This window comes from Ochotona princeps, chromosome X, assembly GCF_030435755.1.
Source record: "Ochotona princeps isolate mOchPri1 chromosome X, mOchPri1.hap1, whole genome shotgun sequence".
Classification (NCBI taxonomy): Eukaryota; Metazoa; Chordata; class Mammalia; order Lagomorpha; family Ochotonidae; genus Ochotona; species Ochotona princeps.
This window is the reverse complement of record NC_080865.1, coordinates 6,697,312-6,722,526: the sequence shown is the minus strand read 5'-3', so window position 1 is coordinate 6,722,526 and position 25,215 is coordinate 6,697,312. Positions and strand designations below refer to the sequence as shown.

At 52.3% G+C, this 25,215-nt stretch overlaps 1 protein-coding gene across 3 annotated transcripts in view; it reads right to left on the bottom strand.

The window, feature by feature from the left end:
- Window positions 1-9,626: 9,626 nt before the first annotated feature.
- FAM156A (family with sequence similarity 156 member A) overlaps window positions 9,627-25,215 on the bottom strand; it is a 42,436-nt gene continuing 26,847 nt past the window's right edge. Inside the window, exons 2-3 of one of the 3 annotated variants that reach the window (XR_009244527.1) lie at window positions 11,193-11,272; window positions 9,627-10,408 (exon numbers count right to left, since the gene is read on the bottom strand). Coding sequence is in view for 1 of the 3 variants with exons in the window: in XM_058658646.1 (XP_058514629.1) it covers window positions 12,448-13,083 (636 nt within the window). In the remaining 2 variants the exon portion in view is untranslated. Of the gene's footprint in view, window positions 10,409-11,192; window positions 11,273-11,788; window positions 13,198-25,215 lie in introns of those variants that run through there. The other 2 variants (XR_009244529.1, XM_058658646.1) reach the window with 2 other exon arrangements.

The window sequence follows — 25,215 nt, the reverse complement described above, 5'->3', positions numbered from 1 at the left end:
CCCACAGGGAAAATAATACCAACTTTGGCATCGCATGGGTCAAAATAGGTCCGTGTGACCCTCAGACCTAACAGCCAACAGGTTCTGGCAAGATCAGCACCACCAACAACCTAGCTATTTAGGACACCTGGTCTCCCTAATCCTGGGACCTGCTCCAACCGGAAGTGGGAGAAGTTTGTGCAGACAAGGGTGTAGCCTCAGCAAGGTATCACAGGAGGTGGAGGGTGGTGAGCCAGGAGCTAGGGCTGTGGAGACCATGGTGGAAGTCTAACATAAGAACCCAGACCTGGAACTCACTGGAGGGAGTGGCACAAGTGACTGCAAACAAAGAGCCATGTACCAACTGCAATAAGTAAAATTGAACTGTAGACCTGTGGGTGACACAGCTTAGAAACTGCCCCAAGGAGAAGACTCTGCTAACCAGAAGTACAATGACCAAAAGAAAGAATGGCACAAAGAATATTATTGAAGACTCCCCCTGCAAAGGAGCAAAAGTCTTTGCCAACCTCAGAATTCACTGAGGAATACTTGAGAAAATGGGGGATACAGAATTCAAAACACTAGTTATAAAGCTTCTTATCAACAATGAGAAGCGCATAATATGGGAGTTCAAGGAACTTAAGGAATATGTCACACAGGAAGTGAGTCAAACGAAAGCTGATATTTCAGAAATGAAGAATACAGTGGAGCAAAGTAAAAGTACAGCGGAGAGTCTCCAAAACTGAATGAAGGAGGCAGAAGAAAGAATCTCAAAATTAGAAGATATTTCCTGTCACCAGGGGGAAACAAACAAAAAGCTGGAAGCAGAGCTGGATCAGGTAAGCTAAAAAGGGTATTTAAGAACTGAAAGACACCATGAAAAGGCCAAACACAAGAGCTATGGGAGTCCCAGAAGATGCAGAAAGAGAAGCTGGGTTTAAAAACTTATTTGATGAAATAAGAAGGGAAAATTTGCCTAATCTGGAGAAAGAATTGGGAAACGACATCCAGGAGGGGCACAGAACTCCCAACAGGCTTGACCAAAGCAATCTTTACTATGACACATGATCATCAAGCTCTCTTCAACAGAACATAAGGAAAAGATTCTTAAAGCTGCACGTGAAAAAAACCAACTGACATATAAAGCAATGCCAGTTAAATTCACAGGAGATCCCTCACAGGACACTCTACAGGCAAGAAGAGAATGGAGCGACATATTCCAAATTCTACAAGCAAAAAATTGTAGGCCCAGGAAAACGTAACTAACAAAGCTTTCCTTTGTCTTTGGAAATGAAATAAAATTCTTCCACAGTAAAGACAAGTTAAAAGAATTTGCCTCTTCCAAACCTGCCCTACAAAGGATACTTCAAGATGTTTTCTTGACCTACAAGAGGACTAGCACCTACCAAAACTAAAGGCAAATGTGTACGAAAAATTTTTTAAAAAGGCAAATGCGAAGAACATTCCAGTAAAATAACAACAGAAGACTAAATCAATGAACAACCCATTGCTAAAATGACAGGACCAAACAACCACCCATTCCTATTATCCCTGAATGGAAATGGCTTAAACTCATCAATCAAACATCAGATTAGTGGACTGGATGAGAAAAAGAAAACCCATCTCTTTATTCCCTATAGGAAACATCTCACCAACAAAGACTGGCGGAAACTACATCTCATGGATTTTGATGTTTTTTTGTTTCATCTCTTCAAAACACTTTCTCATTAAACTCTACACTGACCTATAGATTATACATTTTCTTTGAGAAGATTCTGGATTTTCTTTTTCATTTCTTCAGTGACACATTAGTCATTCAGTAGCATGTTATTTCACCTCGTGGTTTTTAAACATTTTTTTCCTTCCTGTTGTTGATTTTGTTTTGTGGCTTTCCATTTAAGGGGATGTATGCTAAGTGTGTAATGGAGACTGTCACATTGAGAAGTATGGTATTTAACTTCATGGTGTTGTAAATGTCTATTTTCTTCCCGTTGTTGATTTTGTATCGTAGGTTTTCATTTAAGGGGATGTTCACTAACTGTGTAATGGACACTATCCTATCCAGATGTGAGGATACAATGTAGTATGCATTTCTACTTCCAAAGATGGACTCCCAATGAGACTGTTTACTCTATCTTGACAATAGGATGCTGGACTCTCTGCCATTGCCCATGCCCGCAATGATGGACAGATGACTGTTTATGGAGAACTATACTATAATAACAACATAGGGGAACTCGTGGCAGGGGGACTTGGAGAGGGTGTAAGTGCAATCCCAGGGCCTATGGACTGTATGATAAAATGATAATAAATTCGAAAAAAGGGAGCTAAAAAAAGGCTTCTCCTTGTTTATTTTTTGCTTAGTTTAGTCAACAGAAGAAAAACTATTCTAAGAACTGCTAGTTTCCCATAAGATAAGGAGTAATGAAAGCTGTATGGGACACCTGGGTTCTTTTGATGTGTAAAAGTTTGTGTATTCTGAAACAAAGTGCTTCATCCTGGAAGTGAGCATGATGGCTGCAGTGTGGATTAAGGAAGTCATTTCTCTGTTCTGCATCTTGCTGTCTGGTCAATCATGGCAGCCTTCCCAATAACTAAATCTTTAAAAACAGGTTCTCTCCTTTCTCTGTATATGTGACTTGCCTTTCCAATAATAAAATAACTAAATCTTTAATATATATAATCCTCTAAAACAAGAAAGGACACGAATAGTGACTAAGGCCACAGCACAGGCACCACAAATTCCACGGGCAAACACTTGGGGAGCAAAGAACAGGAGCTTTCTTCTGAAAGCAGAAAAAACAGTTCAGAGGGAATCTAGACCCACACAGAGGATGCGAGGAAATAGTGCAGCATGCCCATTATATTAGAAAACAAATGATGTGCACGCAAGTTTTTGTAAGGACATGAGTGCTCCTCCCTGGCTAAGGAGTTGTTACCAGAAGCTTCCCAGAGGGGCCTCTGGAAGCAAAGAAAGGCCAGCAGGCTTGAAAGCACTTCGGTGCTGTTTTTTCCAAGCAGGCAGGGCGGGGGGGAATGGGGACGCAGTGCTGGGCGGAGCCACAGCGCCACCTGCTGCCCAGAGAAACCCAGCGCCAAGTGACAGGACGGGAAAATCCACAGCAGCCCTCCCGACTACAAACTACAGCCGTGAGCTGAGCCCAGGGGGAGAAAAGCAACCAAACAGAAAAGCAGCCGAGGCTCCCAGGGCGGTCTGCAAGACCCTGTGTCGCCCCAGAAGCCTCTCCACTTCCGCCCCGGCACCCTAGTAATGCACGCAGGAAGTGGCAGCGCCCCAGGAAACACCCGCCCAGGACAGAGCTGCACGCGGATTGGCGGGTCCCGGGCCTGCGCAAAGAGGCAATTGAGGCCACTGCCACTCTTCCTCCAGGAGTCTGCATGGACACTTGCCCAATTCGCCTGCAACTTTTGGGCCCAGTGTCCCACTTAGATTGACGAGCTGCTGTTGAGACCGTCTCAGCCTCAAAGAACGACAGCTAACAGCCCGGCTGGGTTACTAACGCTTTGTTCATGCCCATGAAGGGCTGTCCTCTCACGGGGCCTCGCACCCACCCACACCACTGCCATACCCCACACTCCCAGCACCCCTGCCCCTGCAGTGAGCTCCCCTGAGGACTCCTGCAGGAGGGAATGGCGGCAGTGCTCACAGTGCGGACCCCAGGCTTCCCTGGTGGGCTCTGCCTCTGTCTTGACTCTGCACTCCCACCTGGGCCAGGCTCCCGCTCCTGCTCATGGGCTCAGGAGCCCAGGCCATGCCCCTTCTTGGGCATCTGCACCTGCCGGGCTCACGTCTCTCTGGGGGACCCACACCTGCTCCCCCTGTCCTGGAGCAGCCCGCAGCCAAGAGGGAGAGCCACCCTCTACCCGCATGACCCCAGCAGGAACACAGCAGTGCTTCTATGCAGAGCACTGGGTGCTCACCTCCTGGTGCCTGAGCCTCTGTCCCCAGCGCTGCAGGGAGACCACCTTCATCCCGGCCATGGGGAGTAACCAGCCCCGCAACCCCAGGGACCCTGCTGGGTGCAGCCTCAGGCTGCCTCTCAGGAGCCTGTGCACACTGGACCTTCCAGGCCGTTCTACACACACACACACACACACACACACACACACACACGGGAAACCCTGTCGTTCCTGGTAACTACACTTTCCAGAGCATGGCCTTTCTTCACTTGACCATAGTCCTGCACATCTTTCCACAGGGAAACATCACTAAAGCCCATGCTTCATTCTAACCTCAAGTGGCACGTCCTTGTCCTCAGACAGTGACAGGCACTGACAGACAGCTTGGAGTAAGCAGGTATGGCACAGAAGTGGTCCTGAGCCCCACACAGCATTGGACTCCCACATGTTGGAGACTGAGGGACATTCATTTTGGAGACAAAACAGTACCCTCGTGGGCAAGAGTGTGTGCTGGGCCTTCCAAAGTTCACCAGCAATATGCAGAATGAGAAAGCTATGCATAACCTGCAGTATGGTTTGCACTCACATAATCCTATGACCAACTTCATTTTCCCATGAACTTCTGAAGCCCCTCCTAGCCATCTGGAGGAGTCTGTGGTTCCTACTGTGTGGTAGGGGAGTCCCAGGGGCTGCCTTCCTGAGGCAGGATTGTGGACAGCCACTGATTCAAGAGATAGGCTCCCACCCGCACACGGGCCCCTAACTGGTGAGGGCTGGGTGAGGTGCAGCTGAGGTACAGCCGAGGCCGTGGAGAGCACAGCCCTGGGCAGGGGAGGATGCAGAATGAGACCTGAACCAAGAGGGGCTGCAGACATTGGCACAGGGCGGCTGAGGCTGAGTCAGCTAGCGCGTGTGGCACTCTAACCACACCGAGAAGGACGAAATGCGAGGTGCACCTGCCACGGACATGAGCACGCAGGGCAGCATCATGGCAGGACCCGGGGAAACAAGGGCAACTGTTCCTTAGAGACCACTGAGGTGCAAGCACCATCAGTGTGAACCCCTCCTGCATCACAGGGGCACCTGAGAGCCTCCTGCAACCTTCTTTCTTCCCGGAAAGGCAAAGTGACAGGGAAGAAACCCTGCATGAGCCTGTTCACTGCGGCTCATGAAGGATTTAGTGCAGTGGACCACTCCACTCATGGGACTGCACTAGTAACCCAGGGTGCACCCCACCCCACTGCTCTTCCCACTGCTGTCCACACTCTTTGGGGACAGACCCCCATGGGACCTGATTAGTCAGAGGGGACACATGAACCATCAGACATGTGCAGTCTTGGGGCCCGGGTGACCCTGTGGTCTCTGCACTCTGTCCATACGACTCTGCCCCCGTTCGCCTTCCCAGTCTGTGTGCAGGGCCACGGGGCTGCAGAAAGCTGACACTCCTGCATCTCCAGAGGCACACAGCTCCCTGCACGCCCCGTCTCACGCGCTAGGGCATGTGCACCCCCCTCTGGCCCTGCGTGGGCTCAGGCTGTGGCTCCCAGCTCTGCAGAGGCCACATCCACAGGGAGCTCTGATCACAGGTCTGAAGGCTCAGCCTCTGCTCCTCCCCGCAAGGGCCTACAAGCACTGCCTCCTTGTCCCGATAGGACTCAGGGGGGCCCTACTCTTGACCAGGGCTTCCTTGGCCAGAGCCTCAAATCCCGTCCTTGCCTGGGCCACAGACGAGGAATCCCGTTCTGGTAGCTGACAGTTCCCTTGCGGCTTCCACGGTCCTGGCTGGAGCCCCCTGTTTAGGCCAGACACATTATCTGCAGAGCAGTCCAGGACACAGGGATGAGGACCCAGTCTCACCCTCAAGCACTGGCCCCCACTTCCACCGCCCTCATCACCAGCCTGCTCATGCACGCCATCGGGAGGCTGCTCCCATCATCGCCTGGACCAGGCCTTCCCGCATCTATCCGCATCTATCAGCAGGACTGCACTCCACTGCGAGGTCACTCAACCATGGACTTGCTCACAGCAACCATCTAGGCCTTTGCTGTGCGCGATGGGCTGTCTCCCCACCCCTCTGCACCACACACCACATACCCCACTGCACATCCACCTCAGCACTGAGGGCCACAGCGATGCTCCAACCTTCCTGGGACCCCACCAGTCTCGGAGCCCTGCTCCATCATTCTCAGCTGCCAGGAATCCGCGTGAGGTTCACCCTGGCTCCCTCTGTGCGTGCAGTCACCCCTGCTCAGGATCCCCCAGAGTGCTGGCACCTGCAGCTGCTGCTTCCCAGGAGTTTCAGAGGAACAGGAAATGAAGAGTGCAAGGCCCACTGCTTCTAGCATGCCGCCACTGTGACCCCTTTCTCTCCAGGGTTCCTGCCAGTGTGCACTGCAGGACAGGGCTCATGTGGTTCCCTCTCCCTCCTGCTCTAAGTCCCCAGCATACCCCACCGGCAGGGAGCATTCCCAGCTCAAACGCACAGGCTGTCCCGCACTGCCAAGGCCTCTCGTCCCTGCTATCTGGGATGGAGAGCGCTCCGTTTACCATGTTCTCAGTTCTGAGCTGACCAGGGCTCTACCTGGGTCCTTGCCCTTGGTGCTCTTCTGAAACCTTGTTTCTTCCTGGCTTCCTTGCCCTGGGCTTACCCAAGCTATCCATGATCCTGGTTGACCACCTCAGACCTCAGGCCTTTTCCCAAGACGAGGGGACTTCAACCTTATCCCCTGCATGCTGATGGCTCCCCACAACACCACTGTACCTGGGACATCTCAGCACAGCCACAGCGCCCCCACAGGCCAGGGCTTGGGAGCATCTGCACTCAGCTTCCCCAAGCCCTCCAAAAGCACAAGTTGCTTTGTCTGTCATGGGTAGGCACTGCCATGCACAGGATTGCTGAAAGCAGAGAACTAAGAATGCCCACAGGGTGTCCTCAGCACTGCATGAATGCCCCCAGAACATTCTGGAAAAGGCCAGCCAAGATTGCCACACAGGGGCCGGAACAATAGCTCAGTTGGCTTATCCTCCCTCCTTAAGCGCTAGGATCTCACAGATCGCTGGTTCATGTCCCACCTGCTCCACTTGCCATTCAGTTCCTTACTTGTGGCCTGGGAAAGTAGTGGAGGACGGCCCAAAACCTTGGGACCCTGCACCCGCGTGGGAGACCTGGAAGAGGCTCCTGTCTCCTGGCTGTGGATCAGCTCGTCTCTGGCTGCTGGGGCTATGTGGAGAGGGAAGCAGTGGATGGAAGTTCTGCCTCTCCTCTCTGTAGATCTGTCTTTGCAACAAAAATAAACAAGCCCCCCCCCCCTTTTCAATTTCCACACAGCCAGAGGCATGTGGAAAGTGTCTTGTGAGGCCTTCCTGCCTGGTAGATCCTCCAAATGCATCGTGAGGAGAGGCTGTGTCTGTGCTGGCCTCACCACACACTGTGAGGAGGGGACCTGGGGTGTCCCCACCTTGAAAATGACACTGTCATCCGCTGTGAGAGTCCCTGGGAACTAAACCCTCAACTTTAAGTGCCGGAATCCCATTTGAGCGCTGGTTCGGGTCCTGGCTGCTCCACTTCCCATCCAGCTTCCTACTTGTTGCCTGGGAAAGCAGTACAGGGTGGTCCAAAGCCTTGGGACCAGAGAAGCACAATGTCATTCAGAAACTCCAAGACTCCAGTTCTGACCAGATAGCTCAGGAAGCAAGGTGTGGGGGGACTGTCTCCATGGGGGTGTGGCAAGGAGGGTATGTGGAGTGTTAGTCTTCACCCCGGCACTCCTCACGCTATGGCCTTGTCCCTCAGCACATCAGCAAGGGCAGGCTTTTAGCATCCCCATCGGGATCTGCAGAATCTCTAGCACAGTGGTGCAGTGACAGAAGTCTGTGGATAGAGTCAAGGAGGGGCGCCCTGACAGGGCAGCTCCATGCCTTCAGCTGAGGCCCAGGTGTCCTAGGTGGAGTTGAAAACCACTGCACATTCGGGGCCCCATTCCTGGTCTCCACATTTCTGCAGATGGCACCCCTGCATCTGTCCTTCAGAAACATGCAGTGGCCAATTCACGCACAGGCAGGTTCTGAAGCACAAACAGAGGCTGAGGGTTAACTTTTCCTGATTCCAAACGCCATTTTCTAGCCTTTGAACACCACTGCCAGTGGAAGCCTCCCCCTGATCTGCGCACTGTAGTAGGGCTGGTGCAAGGCTAGGCCCTGCTTGACAGAGCAGTGCTGTGCCAGAACAGGGGCCACTGGAGGCTTGTTTGACATGTTCATAATGAATGCCAGGGGCTTCCACTGGCTAGACCAACATAGCCACTAGCAACAGAGAGCTGGGAAGGAGCAGGTCTGATGAGGGTTCCTAGGGGGCATTCCCGACCAGACCACTACACCCTCTGATTCAGACACACAGGAGAGCGGGGCCTGATGGCAAGCCAGTTGAGGAGATCTTCCTGGGCCTAGCCATTATGCCCATAGGTGTACATGAATACTGGGGCTTGGGGTGGACCAGAGCAGGTCACAGCACCTCATGGTCCTCAGAGAGCTGGCATTAGGGACGGGCCTAGAAGGAGACCTTGGGGTCTCCATGACTGAATCACAACACCCACTGGTGCACTGGGGAGTTGGGTCAGGAGGTGTGGCCTGCGTTAGGCCACAGAACCTGCAGGTACACTGAAGAGCTGGGTTGGGGAGGGGGACCACTGATGGTACTGAGGGGTCTCCCTACTAGGCCACAATGTCCAACAGCTTATGTAAGAGCTGGGTCTGTGGGAGGGCCTGGCTGGGATTCATTTTTTTTCGATGTATTTTATTATTCTTTATTTGATAGGCAGATTTTACAGACATAAAGCTCTTCCATCCACTGGTTCACTACCCATGTGGCCACAATAGCTGGAGCTGAGCTGATCCAAATCCAGGAGCCAGCAACTTCTTTTGGGTCCCCCATGTGAAAACAGAGGCCCAAGGATTCGGGCCACCCTCTGCTGCTTTCCCAGGCCACAAACAGGAGCTGGAAGGAAGTGGAGAAGCCAGGACACGAACCGGCACCCATATGGGATCCCGGCAGTTGCAAAGTGAGGATTTAGCCACTAGGCCTTCGGTTGGGATTCTTAGGGATCTCCTGACTAGGCAGCAGCACCTGCCAGCCCACAAGCTGGGCAGGGTGTGGGCTGCTCCAAATCATGGTACCTACTGGCCTGTGAAAGAGCCAGGACATGGGGTGGGCCCGTCATGGGTTTTTGGGTCATCCTGATAGGCCATCCCACCTGATCCTCAACTTTAAGGAACATCACATTGAGGTATGGTCTGGCCTTGTGCACACGTTGCAGGACTGGGCCCCCATGCCTGACTCTGTGCAGGGGTAGGCAACACTGGGATGTACATGAACAACAGGAGAGCTGGTCTGTCTGATTCAACAGAGGACCCTGAACTTCTCACCAAATGATGGAAACAAAGCAGGCTGAAAGTTCTTCAGCAAGCACCTAAGGCCACCTAAGGCCACCTAAGGCCACCTAAGGCCATGGACACATGCAAAGTGGCATCTCACTCTGGTACAACCAATCCAACATCATCTAAGAACAATCAAGACTACTCGAGTAACATCCTCAGACATTCTTCCCCCCTTCAGGGTTTCTGGGATGACACTGGGGTCCGTCTGTGTCCCCTGGTGCTGATGGGATCTGGCAGCAAGGAGTTCTACAACATCTCTCCCCTTCCTGCTCGCCCCGCTCCACTGTCACAGGAGGGAGGGTGGGGGTTTTTCCTCTTACCCCCTCCTCCCCCACCCTCATTCCTCTCCATCCCACTCAGAGGCTTAAATGGGTGTGCAACTCCCATACCTATGTCACAAATATTTTAAAAAATTAAAAAGTGCTGTTTTCCATTTTTAATGGTTTGTTGTTTTGCATCTGAACATTTTGTATTAGGTGCCTTCTCTTTCAAGAACTGTCTTTGACTTAATTATCTTGTACAGCCATGTTAGGAATCGTTTCCAGGGCTCAGGGCTGTGTTCATGTCACAACTGCCCATTTCCCAGGTAGGCCAAAGGGAGGGAGGCGGCCTCATGGAGCCCAGGCATCTGGAATTCGGTTGTCTTGGAAACCACACTGTTTTTCTGCAGTTTTCCCACTGGGTGACTGAGCTCAGGCGGGCCCCTCTGGGTTGAGAACATCCCTTCCCACTCTGATGTCCTCCTGTGTACAGAGGTGGAAGCTAAGGGCTGAGGTTGGTTTCCACGGCAACTGAAGCCTGGTCCTTGGGTTCCTGAATAGATAAACATGTACTGGCATACAGGATGCAGGATGGAGTCCCGGAGCCTGGCACGGAACCGCAACGGGTAGGGGAAGGGTGGCGACTTGCAATTGTCCATGCACACACGACATACATAGAGCCAGGGCACTCACCAGTATGCCTGCTACCCAGATGTGCAAGCGGCTGTGTCTGGCTGCAGCTTCAAGTACACATATGGAGGATGCCGGAAATGTAGGCACGACCAGGAACGCTCAAAGAGAGGGGAGATTCTTTACTGTCACAGAAAACAATTCCACACCTTCCTACTCATGACTTTTTTCACTCGGGCAGCACATTAGAAAAGCAGCTGTACTGGAAGTATAATAGCCACATCTTACTCTAGATGTAGCTAAAGGATGCGATACAGCGATATAGAAAATTAACACTTGTGCACCTGCCACCAGAGTCCGGCTTTGGAACGGTTCTCTCCTGCAAGAAGACCCTGGTCCTCACCAGTGGTCCATCCCTAGCACTACCTGCAAGGCCAGGCAACTACTGATCTCTTTCCTATCTCTGCAGGTCTGCCTCCCATGGCCGTTCCTCTAATGTGCCTCTTGGCATGGCTAGGCGTCTAACAAGGACCGGGTGCTCCCCTGTCCTTCCTCACTGGCTGTCCGTCCTGCCCTGGCAGTCCTGACAGAGGCTAGCTGGGGTCCAGGCCGGCCTCCACTGCAGCCTTTGTGTGCCTGTGCAAACCCGGGCAGGTTTGCTCACTGCTCTGGCCTTTGCCTGCCAATTTCTTGTGGTGGGAGGGCAAGTGAGGAGTGGGGTGGGGAGTGTGCGCTCAAGGAGCTCACACGTGCAGGGCAGTGACCCCAAACGCCGGGAAGCCCAGGACATGTCAGAGACAGCACAGTGTCTTGCAGCCTTGCTATGAGTGCCAGGTAAGCCCATGCGCACTGCACCCTGGAGTTCCACACACGACATCCCCACTGCAGTGCCCTGTGCCCTGCAGCCGGGCAGCACTTCACCCTCACGCTCTCGGCAGACACCCAAGTCCAGCATGTCAGAGAACTCACCTGTCCTCTGGCGCCTCGTGTCGGCTGGAGGCGCAGATGGTGCGAGCCGCGCAGCTCAGGGACCCACCTAAAAACACACACTGACACAAAGCAGAATTGTTTTCAGAGGAATTGCGTGGCCACCCAGTGGGGACACGTGGCAGGACTCTGTAGGGGAAGAAAAGCAAGAGGTCATCCCACCTCCTGAGACTCCAAGATACCAGTCCAACGCCCAACACATTCCTCAGAGGACCAAACCCCGCTTCTCACGAAGCAGCCACAACACTGCTGCTCCCGGCCGCCACTTCCATGTGCCAGGCTTCCGGGGTGGCCGTGTGGGCCTGGGCCAGGTCTGCAGCGCCAGCCCGCAGGGTCTTCTAAAGGGAAGGGTGGATTCTGCCTCCCACCCTGCCATGGCAGGACTCTTCCTGGGGCACTGCCTCCAGCCCAGCATGCCGGTCCCACAGCTGGGCCTCAGAGCATGTCCTGACCGTGTGCCGACAGGTGCCTGCCCTCCTCCCTGTTCCAAAATCCACTTGGCACAGTCCCACTGACACCTGCTGAGGTCCGGTGGGGACTCCGTGGCAGTCTCAGGTCTAAGAAGACGCAAGCCGGCATTGACAGAGAAAGCTGCATTCTATTTATTTAGTATTGACTGTGACACAGGCCAACAGAAGTTCCCACGAGGGCAAATACTCCTCGATGGTTAAGGAGCAGGGAAAGGTTTGCTCACATTCAGCTCATCCAAGTGCACACAACCACACAATGGGGGACCAGCAAGTTCAATTACACTTCCCCTTCCTGTACCTTGCTTAGCTCCAGATCTTGAATGTGCACCTCAGCACAACACTGCACGGCAACAGATCTAGCGCTGCTCCTGGCAGGCAGCGGATAACACGGCACAGTGCAGGCACATCAACAAGGCAGTCACACTACCCAGACACCTTCTGTCTGGGTGACAAAGAAGGCAGGGCAGAGATAGCGAGCGGGAACATGACACATGCATCACGGGGGTCAGAACCCAGGAGGCGGGGCTGCTGGCACGCAGTGCCCTTCACTAACACCTCAGGGCGTCCACAAATGACACACAGGCCCGACACGGCCCTTTGCCGGGACTAGGTCTCAGCACATGCTCGTGGGATTTCCAGACCAAACACAGGTCTTGGTCCCCTTCCATGGCAGCCCCAAATCGCTTGGTCCCCCAGTGGGACCCACACCCAGGACTGGCAGGACAGCATCCCTGCCTGGATTCCTGCAGGTGCCCGCCCCGGGAGCCTCACTTCTCATCCAACCACTGCTTCAGCAGCCTGTGGAACATTCTCTTGCTTTCCTGATGCCTCTCGAGCTGGCACTTCTCCTCTTGCTTCAGCTGCTGCTGCTGGAGGGCCCCTTGGGGCAGGTGGCCAGGCTGGCTGCTCCCCAGGCTGAGGCTCAAGCCACTGAGGCCCTGCACCAGGGTCTCCCACGAGGCCCCGCTCCTCTCCCTGCACAGCCCAGACACACTTGTCTCATTGCTCTGGCAGTACCGACATTCACAGCGGAACCGATTCTGAGCTCTGTCACCTGACGGAGAGACTCTGTTCTCCCTAGCGACCGGGTAAGGTGCCATGTGGTCACGGTGCCTGCGTCTCAGGTGCCCCAGGAATGCCGTCTTCCTCTGGGAGACTGGCAGCCTGTCCCACTGCCTCTGCGGGGGGGTCTTGCCCTCCCTGTACCGCTGCTGCAGCAGCCCCTCTGGGAGCGGCGCAGGGAGGCTGGGGCCGGCTCTGGGGAGCAGCTTCCCCAGGCCCCTCACGAGCTGCTCTGTGGAGGGGGGCTGACAGGTGGCGCTGCCGTCCCCTGAAGTCTCTGCCGTGGATGTCTGGGTGGCGTCAGCAGCCAGCGCTGGGCTCTGTTTCTGGGGTGGATCCATGGGGGTCTAGTCCAAGCTGGAAGCTCCACCCGGCCCGTGAACAGACAGGGAGTCAAGCTGGAGGATCTCAAGCAGCTGGAAGGTAGCAGGGCAGTTGTGTGGCCAGAAGCAAGACTGCAGCAAAGGTTGGCGAAGGAGAAAGAAAACCACAGTCAGTCATCTCACGGGATGCTTCTGCTCCGGCACTTTCTATTTCACAAGAATAACACCCACTTCCCAGGCTGCTCCTGACCACTCCGGACCGAGCCTCTCAAGAGCTTGGTCATTTCCTAAGTGTTTCAGAGGTGGCACCAATGACCGCATCCAGGTGCCCAGTCCCCTTAAACGATGCACTCACTGACATAGATTGCCTGCTGATTTTCCTCACCCAGCCTCCGGCACAATCTGAAGGGGTCATGTGTAACTAGGATGTTCCTGTTGCACACACCCACATGCTTACAGAAAGCCTATCTCCCATAAGCGGCAGGCATTTGCGTCTGGGACTTGGAAGCTGTCACCCACAGGCTTTGTGTCCTGTGACAATGGTTGCTTATGGCTGGGGAAGTGGTCTCCAAACTACCTCATGTGTAAATGAGGATTTGCTTTACTACAAATTGCAGCAACAAAGGGATTACAAATGAGAAAAAAAATAGAGAATCCCAATGAATCCTAAAGCTGGTTCTTTGAAATGATCAATACAATTGATACAGCTGTTCCACGACTAATGGGGGGAAGACCCAGAAGGTGGAGGTTGTGACTAGCAGGGCAGTGGAAATGCTGCCAAGGACTCCGTGTAAACAAACACTGCATCCTAGCCAATAGAATTCAAAAAAACATCAAACACATCATTCACACGGATCAAGTGGGATTCATCCCTGGAACGCAGGGATGGTTCAACATTCAGAAATCCATAAATGTGATACACCACATCCAAAAACTGAAAAACAAGAATAACATAATAGTATCAAGAGACGCAGAAAAAGCTTTCGACAAAATCCAACACCACTTCATGCTAAAAACCCTAACCAAGGTAGGCATAGAAGGAACAATCCGCAACATAATCAAAGCAATATACGAAAAACCCAACGCCAGCATCATACTGAATGGAGAAAAGCTGGAACCCTTCCCACCGAGATCTGGAACAAGACAGGGATGTCCACTATCTCCACTGCTATTTAACATAGTCCTAGAGGCAATCGCTGAGGCCATAAGACAAGAAAAAGAAATCAGAGGAATCCAAATGGGAAACGAAGAAGTCAAACTTTCACTATACGCACATGACATGATCCTTTACATAGAAAAACCAAGAGACTCAACACAGAGACTGCTAGAACTTATACGAGAGTTTGGTAGAGTGCCAGGGTACAAAATTAATGAACAAAAATCAACAGCAATAGTGTATGCAAACAGCCCCAAGATGGAAAAAGATCTAACCAGCAAGATACCATTAAAAAATAACAGAGAAAAGTATGAAGTATCTAGGAATAAATCTAACCAAAAATGTAGGAGACCTTTTTGAAGAAAACTACAAACTACTTAAAAAAGAAATTGAACAAGACCTCAAAAGATGGAGCAACATCCCATGCTCCTGGATAGGTAAAATCAATATCATTAAAATGTCTATACTACCTAAAGCAATATATACATTCAACGCAATCCCAATCAGATTGCCCAAAACATTCTTCATGGAAGTGGAAACAATGATCCAAAGGTTCATCTGGAAGCACAAAAAACCACGGATAGCTAGAACCATCCTGAAGAACAGGAAGTTAGCAGGGGGAATCACAGTTCCGGACCTCTGGACATACTATAGGGCAATGGTTATCAAAACAGCCTGGTACTGGCACAAAGATAGAGAGGAAGATCAATGGAGCAGAATAGAAACACCAGAAGGGAACCCACACAGATACAGCCAAATAATCTTTGACAAAAAGACAAACGACAAGCCAGACAAATGGGAAGGTCTCTTCAATAAATGCTGTTGGGACAACTGGCTGATAGCCTGCAGAAACAAAAAGATAGACCCACATCTCTCACCATACACTAAGATCAAATCTAAATGGATAAAAGACCTAGACCTACATCCAGAAACCTTCAAACGTTTAGAAGAAAATGTTGGAAACACCCTGCAAGATCCAAGGGTAGGTCCTGACTTCCTAAAAAGGACACCAAAGGCAATAGCAATCAAGACCAGAATAAACAAATGGGACCCCATCAAACTAAGAAGCTTCTGCACAGCAAGGGACACAATCAACAAAGTAAAAAAGCAACCCACAGAATGGGAGAAGATCTTTGCGCACTACATAGGTGATAGAGGGCTAATCTCCCGAATATACAAAGAACTCCAAAACAACCAAAATACCAAAACAAACAAGCCACTCAAGAAATGGGCATGGGAAATGGGCAGACATTTCACAAAGGAACAAACCCAAATGGCAAACAAACACATGAAAAAATGCTCAAGTTCCCTGGCAATAAGGGAAATCCAAATTAAAACATCAATGAGGTACCATCTAACACCAGCAAGATTGGCCCACATACAAAGAAACACCAACAACACTTGCTGGCGAGGTTGTGGGGAAAAGGGAACCCTACTCCATTGCTGGTGGGGCTGCAGGTTGGTACAGCCTCTATGGAAATCAGTTTGGAGAACACTCAAACAACTCAAAATCTGCATACCATATGATCCAGCAATAGCACTCCTAGGAATATATCCAAAACACCTGTTACACGAGAAACCAACATGCACACCTATGTTCATAGCAGCACAATCAGTAATTGCAAAAACATGGAAGCAACCAAAATGCCCATCAGCAGAAGACTGGATAAGAAAGCTATGGTTCATTTACTCCATGGAATACTACTCAGCTATTAAAAAAAAAAAAAAAAAGAAAAGAAAATGCAGTTCTTTGTGGCCAAATGGGCCCAACTGGAAACCATAATGCTAAGGAAAATGAGCCAATCCCAAAAGGTTAGATACCACATGTTTGCCTTAATTTAAGATGAAATGATGTCAATATGAAAAATAGTACCTGTAAAATGTAATATTATCTCAACCTCAAACAGCCTATCTCACATGCAATAAGATATTGTGAATTAGCCAATGAACCAACAATCAATGTGAGTCAGACTGCTTATGATCTACATCAAAGAATTGTAAAACCTAATATACTTTAAATACCCTATGTTATTCTGAAATGGGGCGGGAGAGCGGAGAAATCTTCCATCACCCTATAAGGTGTGAGGAAGACATGAAATAATAGTTACTCCTCACTAGGGTACTGAAGATTTCTCTGCACACCCCTCCTAAAACTGTTCTGCACCTAAACTGATGACATATGTCTTATTAGAGTTATAAGCCAGTCTAGACTAACTGAAAAAAAGAAAAGCCAGGTTCAGCAAAATTAAGCTCCAATGCTATAAAATGCTAAATATTATAATGAAAATAGACACAAGGGCCCGTTGGCGTGGCCTAGCGGCTAAAGTCCTCACCTTGAACGCCCTGGGATCCCATATGGACACCGGTTCTAATCCCGGCAGCTCCACTTCCCGTCCAGCTCCCTGCTTGTGGCCTGGGAAAGCAGTCGAAGACAGCCCAAAGCTGTGGGACCCTGCACCTGTGTGGGAAACCCGGAAGAGGTTCCTGGCTCCCGGCTTCAGATCGGCACAGCACTGGCAATTGTGCTCACTTGGGGAGTGAATCATCAGACGGAAGATCTTCCTCTCTGTCTCTCCTCCTCTCTGTATATCTGACTTTGCAATAAAGTAAATAAATCTTTTTTTTTTTTTTTAAAAAGATTTTATTATTATTGGAAAGCCGGATATACAGAGAGGAGAAGAGACAGAGAGGAAGATCTTCCATCCGATGTTTCACTCCCCAAGTGAGCCGCAACGGGCCGGTACGCGCCAATCCGATGCCGGGAACCAGGAACCTCTTCCGGGTCTCCCACGCGGGTGCAGGGTCCCAAAGCTTTGGGCCGTCCTCAACTGCTTTCCCAGGCCACAAGCAGGGAGCTGGATGGGAAGTGGAGCTGCCGGGATTAGAACCAGCACCCATATGGGATCCCGGGGCTTTCAAGGCGAGGACTTTTGCCGCTAGGCCACGCCGCCGGGCCCAATAAAGTAAATAAATCTTAAAAAAAAAAAAGAAAAAAGAAAATAGACACAAGACAGCTGAACAGTAATTTATAGCTATTTTAAGAGGTATAGAACTTGGTTGTATATAAACTAAAATTGAAATGTCCATGGAAGTAGTCACAGAATGTTGTTAAGAACTTGCATTTTTTTAACATATTGGTTTTCAATACTATGTCAATTAATTCCATAACGTTATAAATTGTTGCTGATGTTATGTTGTGGGTTTTAATTGATCGGGATGATACTCTGCTGCCTCTACCTTCAGACCAGAGAAGGTCTCCCCAACAAGCTGTTGAACTTCTCTGGACAATAAAATGCTGGACTCTATGTTTGGTATATGCTTGCAATGAAAGAATCTCAACTGAACTTGAACTGTGGTTATGCAACAAGGTGGAGGAATCCACCATGGGGGGAGGGTATGGGAAGTGGTTGGGGGAATCCCAGTACCTATAAAACTGTCACAGAATACAATGTAATCAATACAAGTTCTACTAGTAAAACAACAACAACAACAACAACAACAACACAAACACTGCAGCGCAGATGCAAACACACCAAGGACTCGAGAAGTGTCAGCTATCTCAACACACTCACAAGGAGAGTGTTCACAGCCCCACGGCTTTTGCAAACGGTGACTCGGCACTGAAAGCCTTTGCCAAAAGCACCACAGGTCCAGACCACCCCAGGGGAAATGTTGCCGGATAGCCCGTGAAGAAAGAACCCCAATTTCACACATCATTTCTGGCACAAAACAAAGCACGGGGAGCACTTGGTAATCATTTTATATGGTTAGCGTTTCCCTGATACCAAGAGAAATGAGATTAACATTTGCTCTTAACTTGAGCAAACAATTCTTCAAGAAGAAACTTGTAGTTTGGATGCACAAAGATAGGAAAAGAAGCAGAGACTATGATCAAGCGGGCTTCACAGTCAGAACACAAGGGCTGCTCTGTCCGCCTCAGAAAATCAGACCGGGCGCAGTAGCCTAGCTGATAGGGTTCTTGCACGTGCCAGGATCCCATGTGGGCACCAGTTCTAATCCCGGCAGCCCCACTTCCCATCCACTTCCCTGCTTGTGGCCTGGGAGGGCAGTGGAGGACGGCCCAGGGCCTTGGGACCCTGCACCCACATGGGAGACCCAGAAAGAGGCTCCTGGGTTTGGATCAGCTCAGCCCCGGCCGTTGCGGACACTTCCAGGGTGAGTCACCAGACAGAGGATCAGCCTCTCTGTCATTCCTGCTCTCTGTATATCTGATTTTCCAATGAAAATAAATAAATCTTAAAAGCAACGAAAATCAATCAACATCCACACAGACTGAGAGGCAGAAACACAATAGGATCTCTTCCAGACCTATATGGAACCCACTCCACAAACTCAGACTGCATGAGGGACACAAGAACCCTAGTCTCCCAGGATTAGACGACAACTTCCAGAACCTGGCTCAGGGCATGTACCCCAAATCCTCCAAGTAGCATCTGAGCTGCTGGTCAAAGACTGGGGGTTTCTCCCCGAGGCTGAGGCCGAGCCCAGGCCATCCACGCTCACCACGGCTGTCACCTTCACGCTGGCAGTCCTGGATGGCACCCTAACGCCACCTAAGCGAGCAACACACAGGTGAGACAGGAGGGAAGCAAAGAGCCCCTTCTAGAACTCATGATCGTCATCCTCAAAGCAATGTGTCTCCCGCTAGACCCCAACAACGAAGGGGTGCATCTGGGAAGTACGGTGACAAGCTTAGCACCTGGAAGGCGAGCTGAGGACCGAGAAAGAGAAAGTTACAAAAGGTCCTGTTTACCACAGCCCCCCACACCATGAACAGCTGGCTACACAGGAAAAGAGCACAATGGCTGCCAGGCCTGTGTGCCAGCCCCTATGACACACATCAAGACAAGACCAAGGAACTGGACAGCAACGATGTGCTCAGACTGGAAGAATCAACATGAGGAAAACAGTCAGTGGCCCCCAACTTGATGCATAAATTAATGTGGTGTCAAGCAAGATTCTTTAAGGCAGTTTGTGCATACAGGCACACTGACTGCAGGATCGCAGGACTGGAAGTAGAATAGCCAGGACTTGAACCGGCACCCATATGGGATGCTAGTGCTGCAGGCGGAGGATTAGCCTGTTATGCCACCTACCAGCACCATGTTTGTTTTTTTTTTAAGAAATGCCATCTCAGAAATGGGTAGCTGTAAGATCAGTGCACTTAAAAGAGCATGCATAAATATATACGACATACAGTCAGGCAGGGATTCCAACGACAATGGAAAGAATGGCAGAGAAAACAAAAAAGACCAAGAAAGAAAGGTGAGTCTTTCCATGTTGGAACACATGCTAAACACGGGAACTGAACCACACAATCTACATATAAACAACTAACAACGGTCCACGATCTAGACGTCAAAGGTATGATAATAAGGATTTTTGAGGAAATCATAGGTGGGGCAGGCATCGCAGTGTAGTAGAAAAGCCACTGCCTACAACGCTGGCATGCAATACTGATGCTGGTTCTAGTCCCAGGCGCTGCATTTCCAATCCAGCTGCCTGCTAACGGTCTGGGATAAAGAAGCCCTTCATAGAAAAACTTGCAGGGAAGAGTTAGCACACTGCTTCATCTCATAACTTGAGACAATCCAACAGAGGCAGTGCTAGAGCTTAGAGGAGCTGACCGCCACCAGCAGTGAGTACTAGGTTGACGTCAACCTGACCGAGGCGGCAGGTCGAGTCAGCAGTGGCTGAGAGGCAACGAGAGGTTTTCTTCACAAGCTACTCCACGTTGGGGTCAGAAGCAGTGATTGTGGCAGCTCAGATATGCCCGAGCATGGAAGTTGGATGCAAGACAGTCTACCACCTTCGGACAGCAGGGGATGCAAGGCTTCGGGAAGAAGCAAGGCAAGATGGCAGGCAGGGTCCAGCCACGTGGCACAGGCTGGCTGGGAGCGGGGGTTTCCCAGGTGGGCAGAGAAGTCCACAGGGGATGGGTGCTCGACTGTCACCCTGCGACCCTCACCTCCTGGTTGCCGCAGAAAGTAAGAGTGTTTGGAGGAAATGAGATGATCTGGAAGAGGAAGGTGTTGTCTCTTACCCAGAGAGCTCGCTGGGGCCACAAGCTGGGGGCCCCCACCTCCTCCTGGGTTTGGCAGCAAAACGTTAGCAGTCTGACGGACTGCTTCCTGGCAGGAGACGGCCCTGGACCACTTCCACAGGGCACAGTGAGCACGCGAGGGAAACGGCCCCCATCTGGCACTTTCTTTCCAGCTCCACGAGCTTCCTGGCATTCACAGGCCTTCAGCAGTCCCACTGCAAGGGTCCACCCTAGAGTACCCAGGAGCTTACTTCACGCGAAAACCGCCAGGAGAGACAGCCTCAACCCTATTCAGGAGTGTCTGGACCAGAGACAACACCACCGTCCCACTGTGGATCAACAGATCACACACAATCTGTAGTTCGCAGAAAACAGAAAACAGCGGAACGTTACCCCAGAACAGACGGCTGACAGACAGGAGAAATTCACCCTGGATGTCAGACTCAGTGAGCAGAGAGGCCCATTGAGGAGGCTATGAGCTGGGAGGGCTCAGTCAAGCCAGACCGCTGAGTTTTCCTTTCTGAAGAAAGAATCGATGAGGGCCGCACGAAGAGTACACACCCACGGAGCTGGGTAGCTACAGGGACAGAGGATAGGACACCAAAACGGAGATTCCCCCACATGGCTGACCCCTCCAGGTGGACTGCCCTCAAACCAGAGAAGGGGGTGCCTTCTTCCCTACATACTGTCCCCAGGTTCCACCAGGGACCTGAAAGCAACGGCATAGTAACGCAGCTAACACAGCCCGCTGAACCCAGATCTGTTGTCACCTGAGGGCGGGCGCATCTCTCTCTAAGGCTCTCTCCCCTGAAGGCTTCCACACTGGAAGTGCGGGTTTTCCTTGAAATCTCAGCAGGGGCTCTGTCTTAGACTGGGAGTGGGAGCCAAGGCAACAGGAGTCTGCACCTGTTGCTCACTGCTTCCCGCCAGTTCCCTCCCTGTGCTCAGCACTGCCCGGGGATGTTTCAGGGCCGCTTGCAGGTTAACCAGGGCCAGCCCCGGCTAGAGAGGCAGATGCGCCACGAGGGGACTGTCCAAGCGCCATTCCGCCTTGCAGCAGGTGGGCGCTCAGGAAAGGCGGTCACTGTGCCCTTGGAACGCTCCTTTTCCGGGGCCCTCGGAGGCTCCTGGGCCCCGACACCAGGGCACACCTGCCTGTTCTAAAAGAGTCTCGCTGTCTGCGTGTCTTGGGTTCGCATGCGGGCTGGGCCTCCGCGCGTCTCTCCCACCCGCTCCTGTCTCTCCCTCTCCCTCTGGCTCTCCCTGTCTCGGCCGCGCGGCTCTCCCCGGATTCCATCTCTGCGGCGCACAGGCTCCCCTGTCTCTCTCCGTCCCTCTCCCCCCGCCCCTTCTCTCTCGGTCCCTCAGCTTCCAACGGCCTCCGTCTCCCTCGCGCCCACGCTCTCTGGGCCTCCGGCTCGGGCTCTCTCACGCGCGTTTCCTCAGGAGCAGCTCCCGCCGTCCGCCCCGGCGCCGCCGCCTCCTCGGCGCTGGGGACGCAGCGCGGCGCGGGGCGCGGGGCGCGGGCCGCGGGAGGGTTAAGAACACCGAGACGAGCCCTCCGCCGCCCGCTAGAGAGGCCGCACCGTGCAGGGGCGTCTGCGGGTGGTCTGCGTCAGAACGCCGCGACGCCCTGGTCCGAGTGGACGTTCCGGGGAGCGTGCGCGCTCGAGGACGCGCTCAGGGCGCAGCGGGCGTGGGGGGCGCGCTCGGGGTCGGCGCAGTGCCGGGGACGCGCTCGGGGCGCCGCGGGCCTGGGGGGCGCGTTCGGGGCTGGAGCTGACAGGTGCGATGCCGCAAGGAGGGACGGCGAGGAGCCGTCGGTCCCATGGCGCAGGGTTGGCGGTGGCACTGGGGCCTCTCTCAGGAATCTGGTTTCTGAACCGGTCCCGAGGTCGTGGGAAGAGATTCTGAACAGAGTGGGTGACTCCGGGGGAGGGGGCTTAGGGAACGGGGCTGAGATTGGAGGAGGGCGCCTGCTCCACCACTGGCTGGCTGCCTCTGGTCTAGAGCAGCCCCTGCCTGCTCCTGGCTTATGCGCAGCAACAGGAGCGCAAGGGGAGTTAAGCAATGGACATTATCCAGACTCCTGAAAGGCGACATACATTCCCACCTCATCAGAGTGTCTGGGCTGGGTGGTGGTTTGCCTTTTTTTTTTTTTTTCCATTCCCAAGGCGGGAGGGGAAGGATGAGTTGAGCTGGCCATCTTAGAGTGGGTTGGAGGACTCTAATCAGGAGAGGTCTCAATTAGCTGAACTTGTCTCCAATTTCACGGGAAACCTTGGAGGGTGAGGCAGAGCAGAGTAGGAGGGACCTGCAGCCCTGAGCCTGTGGGAGTCCCGAGTGAGGTTGGACAGTGCCATGGTCCTGGGAAGGCCCATGGAGAAGGGTAGTTCTTTGTGGTCAGCCACTGCCCGTAACGGGACAGTGTGCAGAGACGCCTCCAGTGTGGCTCACTCAGGCGTCAGGAAGTCGGTGCCACAGGGCCCACCAGAGCCCAGTAACAGGACGTCCTTGCTGGCTGCCCAAGCAGGTCCGTAGGTCAGGAGGGAGCTGGCCTTTGTGCCCTGCAGGAAACTGAGCCAAGAGCTTCACTGTGCAGGTGGAACCGGGCAGGGTTCCTGGATCCCCACGAAAGAGGCCATGGGGATGAACTATTCCAGAGAGTGGGCAGTATCCCATTTCCCAGATGAGGCTCCTAGGCCCCAGAGCCACAAGTAGCGTGCCCAGATCGCTGGAGGAGTTGGGGGTGGGTCTTTGACTGACATCCCTGTGTGTGAGCCTTCATGGTCTCTGTGTCATACAGCGAATGTTCCAGATCTTCAGTTCTGGCTCCTTCAGCTCCCCTTAGCTGTGGGCCTCTTGAGGCAGCTGCTGAGGCCTCAGGCGGATGGCACTCAGGGAGTCCGAGACAACAGTGGGTCAGCAGTGATGCTCACACAACAAAGACAGCGTTACAGACCCTGGGTGCTCAAGGCTGACCCCATGGCCTGGGCAGAGATTGGAGCCCCAAGCACAAGGTGGGAGGGTGGGAACCAGGAGGGGTTTCCCTGAGGCACCCCAAACAGCCAACATACTAGATGCTTAAAAAATTCTAGCCTTTTGTGTGATGGCTCAGTTTCTCCAAGTGCCTTAGCGGGGAGCTGGACCGAAAGTACCACAGCTAGGACTCAAACCTGTACCCCTATGGGATACTAGTTCTAGAGGCAGCAGCTTAACCTGCTCCAAATCTTTGTTAGACCAAAATGGAACTAATCCTCCCCTTGTACTGCTGGGATCCCGTATGGGCCTGGGTTCATGTCCAGCTGCTCCACTTCCCTTGTAGCTCCCTGCTTGTGGCCTGGGAAAGCAGTAGAGGGTGGCCCAAAGCCGTGGGACCCTGCTTCAGCTGGGAAAACCCAGAGGAAGCTCCTGGTTTCTGGGTTCTGGCTTTGCATCGGCTCAGCCCCAGCCATTGTGGCCTTATGGAGTGTGGACCAGCAGATGGAAGACCTTTCTCCCTGTTTTACCGCCTTCTCTAAATCTGCCTTCACAATAAATACATCTTTTTAAAAATAAGTATTAACCATTAGTTTATTTGAAGGACAGGGACAGAGAGGGGGAGAGACCTTCCATCCTCTGTGTCCCTCTTCAAATGATTAAACATGTCAAGACTGAGCTGGGGTGGAACCGGGAGCCAGGACTCCATCCTGGTGTCCCCCATTGGTGGCCAGGGCCCAAGTGCTTGTGTTGTAGGGTTTTTGACAGCAGATGACTTGGGGACCCAGAATACCCTAACTGCCTACTACCCAGTCTAAGTCCTCTCTCACTTGTACCGTCGTCTGCTGCCTTCCCTGGGTGCATTAGCAGGAAGCTGGGCTGGATGCTGGGCATTTGGAACTTGAACTGGCACTCCAGTGAGGGAAGCTGCTGTCCCAAGTAGCATCACACCACAGGCACCATCACATTTCAGTAAACTAGGACTCTGGATTTCCCGTATTGTTCTTTAACCTCAATGCTTACCCTCGAAAAACTTTGCATTTCCTTATTGTTGTTCGATCTCTCTAGCAGTGACAATGCATAAATAGTGATGCAACTATGTACAGCAAATGTGTTGTACACCAAGGCAGGATATGTAGATTCCCACAGGACCGGAGGAGTCCTTGCCCTAAACAGCACTACTCTCCTGTGTGTAAGAAGCGAATGCTCTTGAGCCTCTATGAATGAAACAGATTAGTCATGTATTGCTGTCATCATCTGTCTCGTATTGTAGATGAGGCATCGGAGATGGGCACAGGACCCAGTGCCACTCAAAGCCAGAGTGTCTGAGTCGCTCAGCCTGTCTGCATCTGAATCCATGCACCTCTGTGTGCACACCCGCCCCTCCTCCAGGTGGGCCACTCCACGAAGGCACCACCTTCTGCCCAGCTGCTTAGGCCAGAGGTGTTGAAAGTCCTGTGTGTCTCTTGTCTATGCCTGCTCGCTTCACCCCAGCCCCACTCCCGCAGTCTGGAGGCCTGGCCGGTCCCCCTTGGAAGCGTTTTTCTCCAGGTGTTTCCATTCTTGCCTTCACACAGGGAGTTCCCCAGTTCTCTCCCTCATCTCTGGCCCGAACAACCATCAGCGATTCCTTCTTAGCTGGCCTAGCTGCTGGCCACTTGAGCCCTTTCCCACACATTGTGTGTCTGAGCACCTGAGGGATCTTCCTAACTTCTGATGGGGTCATGCCCCGCCCTCCCTCACCCCACTCACTCCACCTCAGCAGGGTCAGCCTGCTGTCACCAGAGTGCAGCCTCCTGGCCTAGGCATCCCTGTTCCCGGGTACCCCAAGACTGCTCATCCGTGATAGGTACGACCGGCACCCACATGCCACATGCTGACCAAATGCCTCCCTGTTGATCCAATAGCTCGCACCTGCCCTTTGTTTCTGTTCTGGTTGTTAAGCCCACCC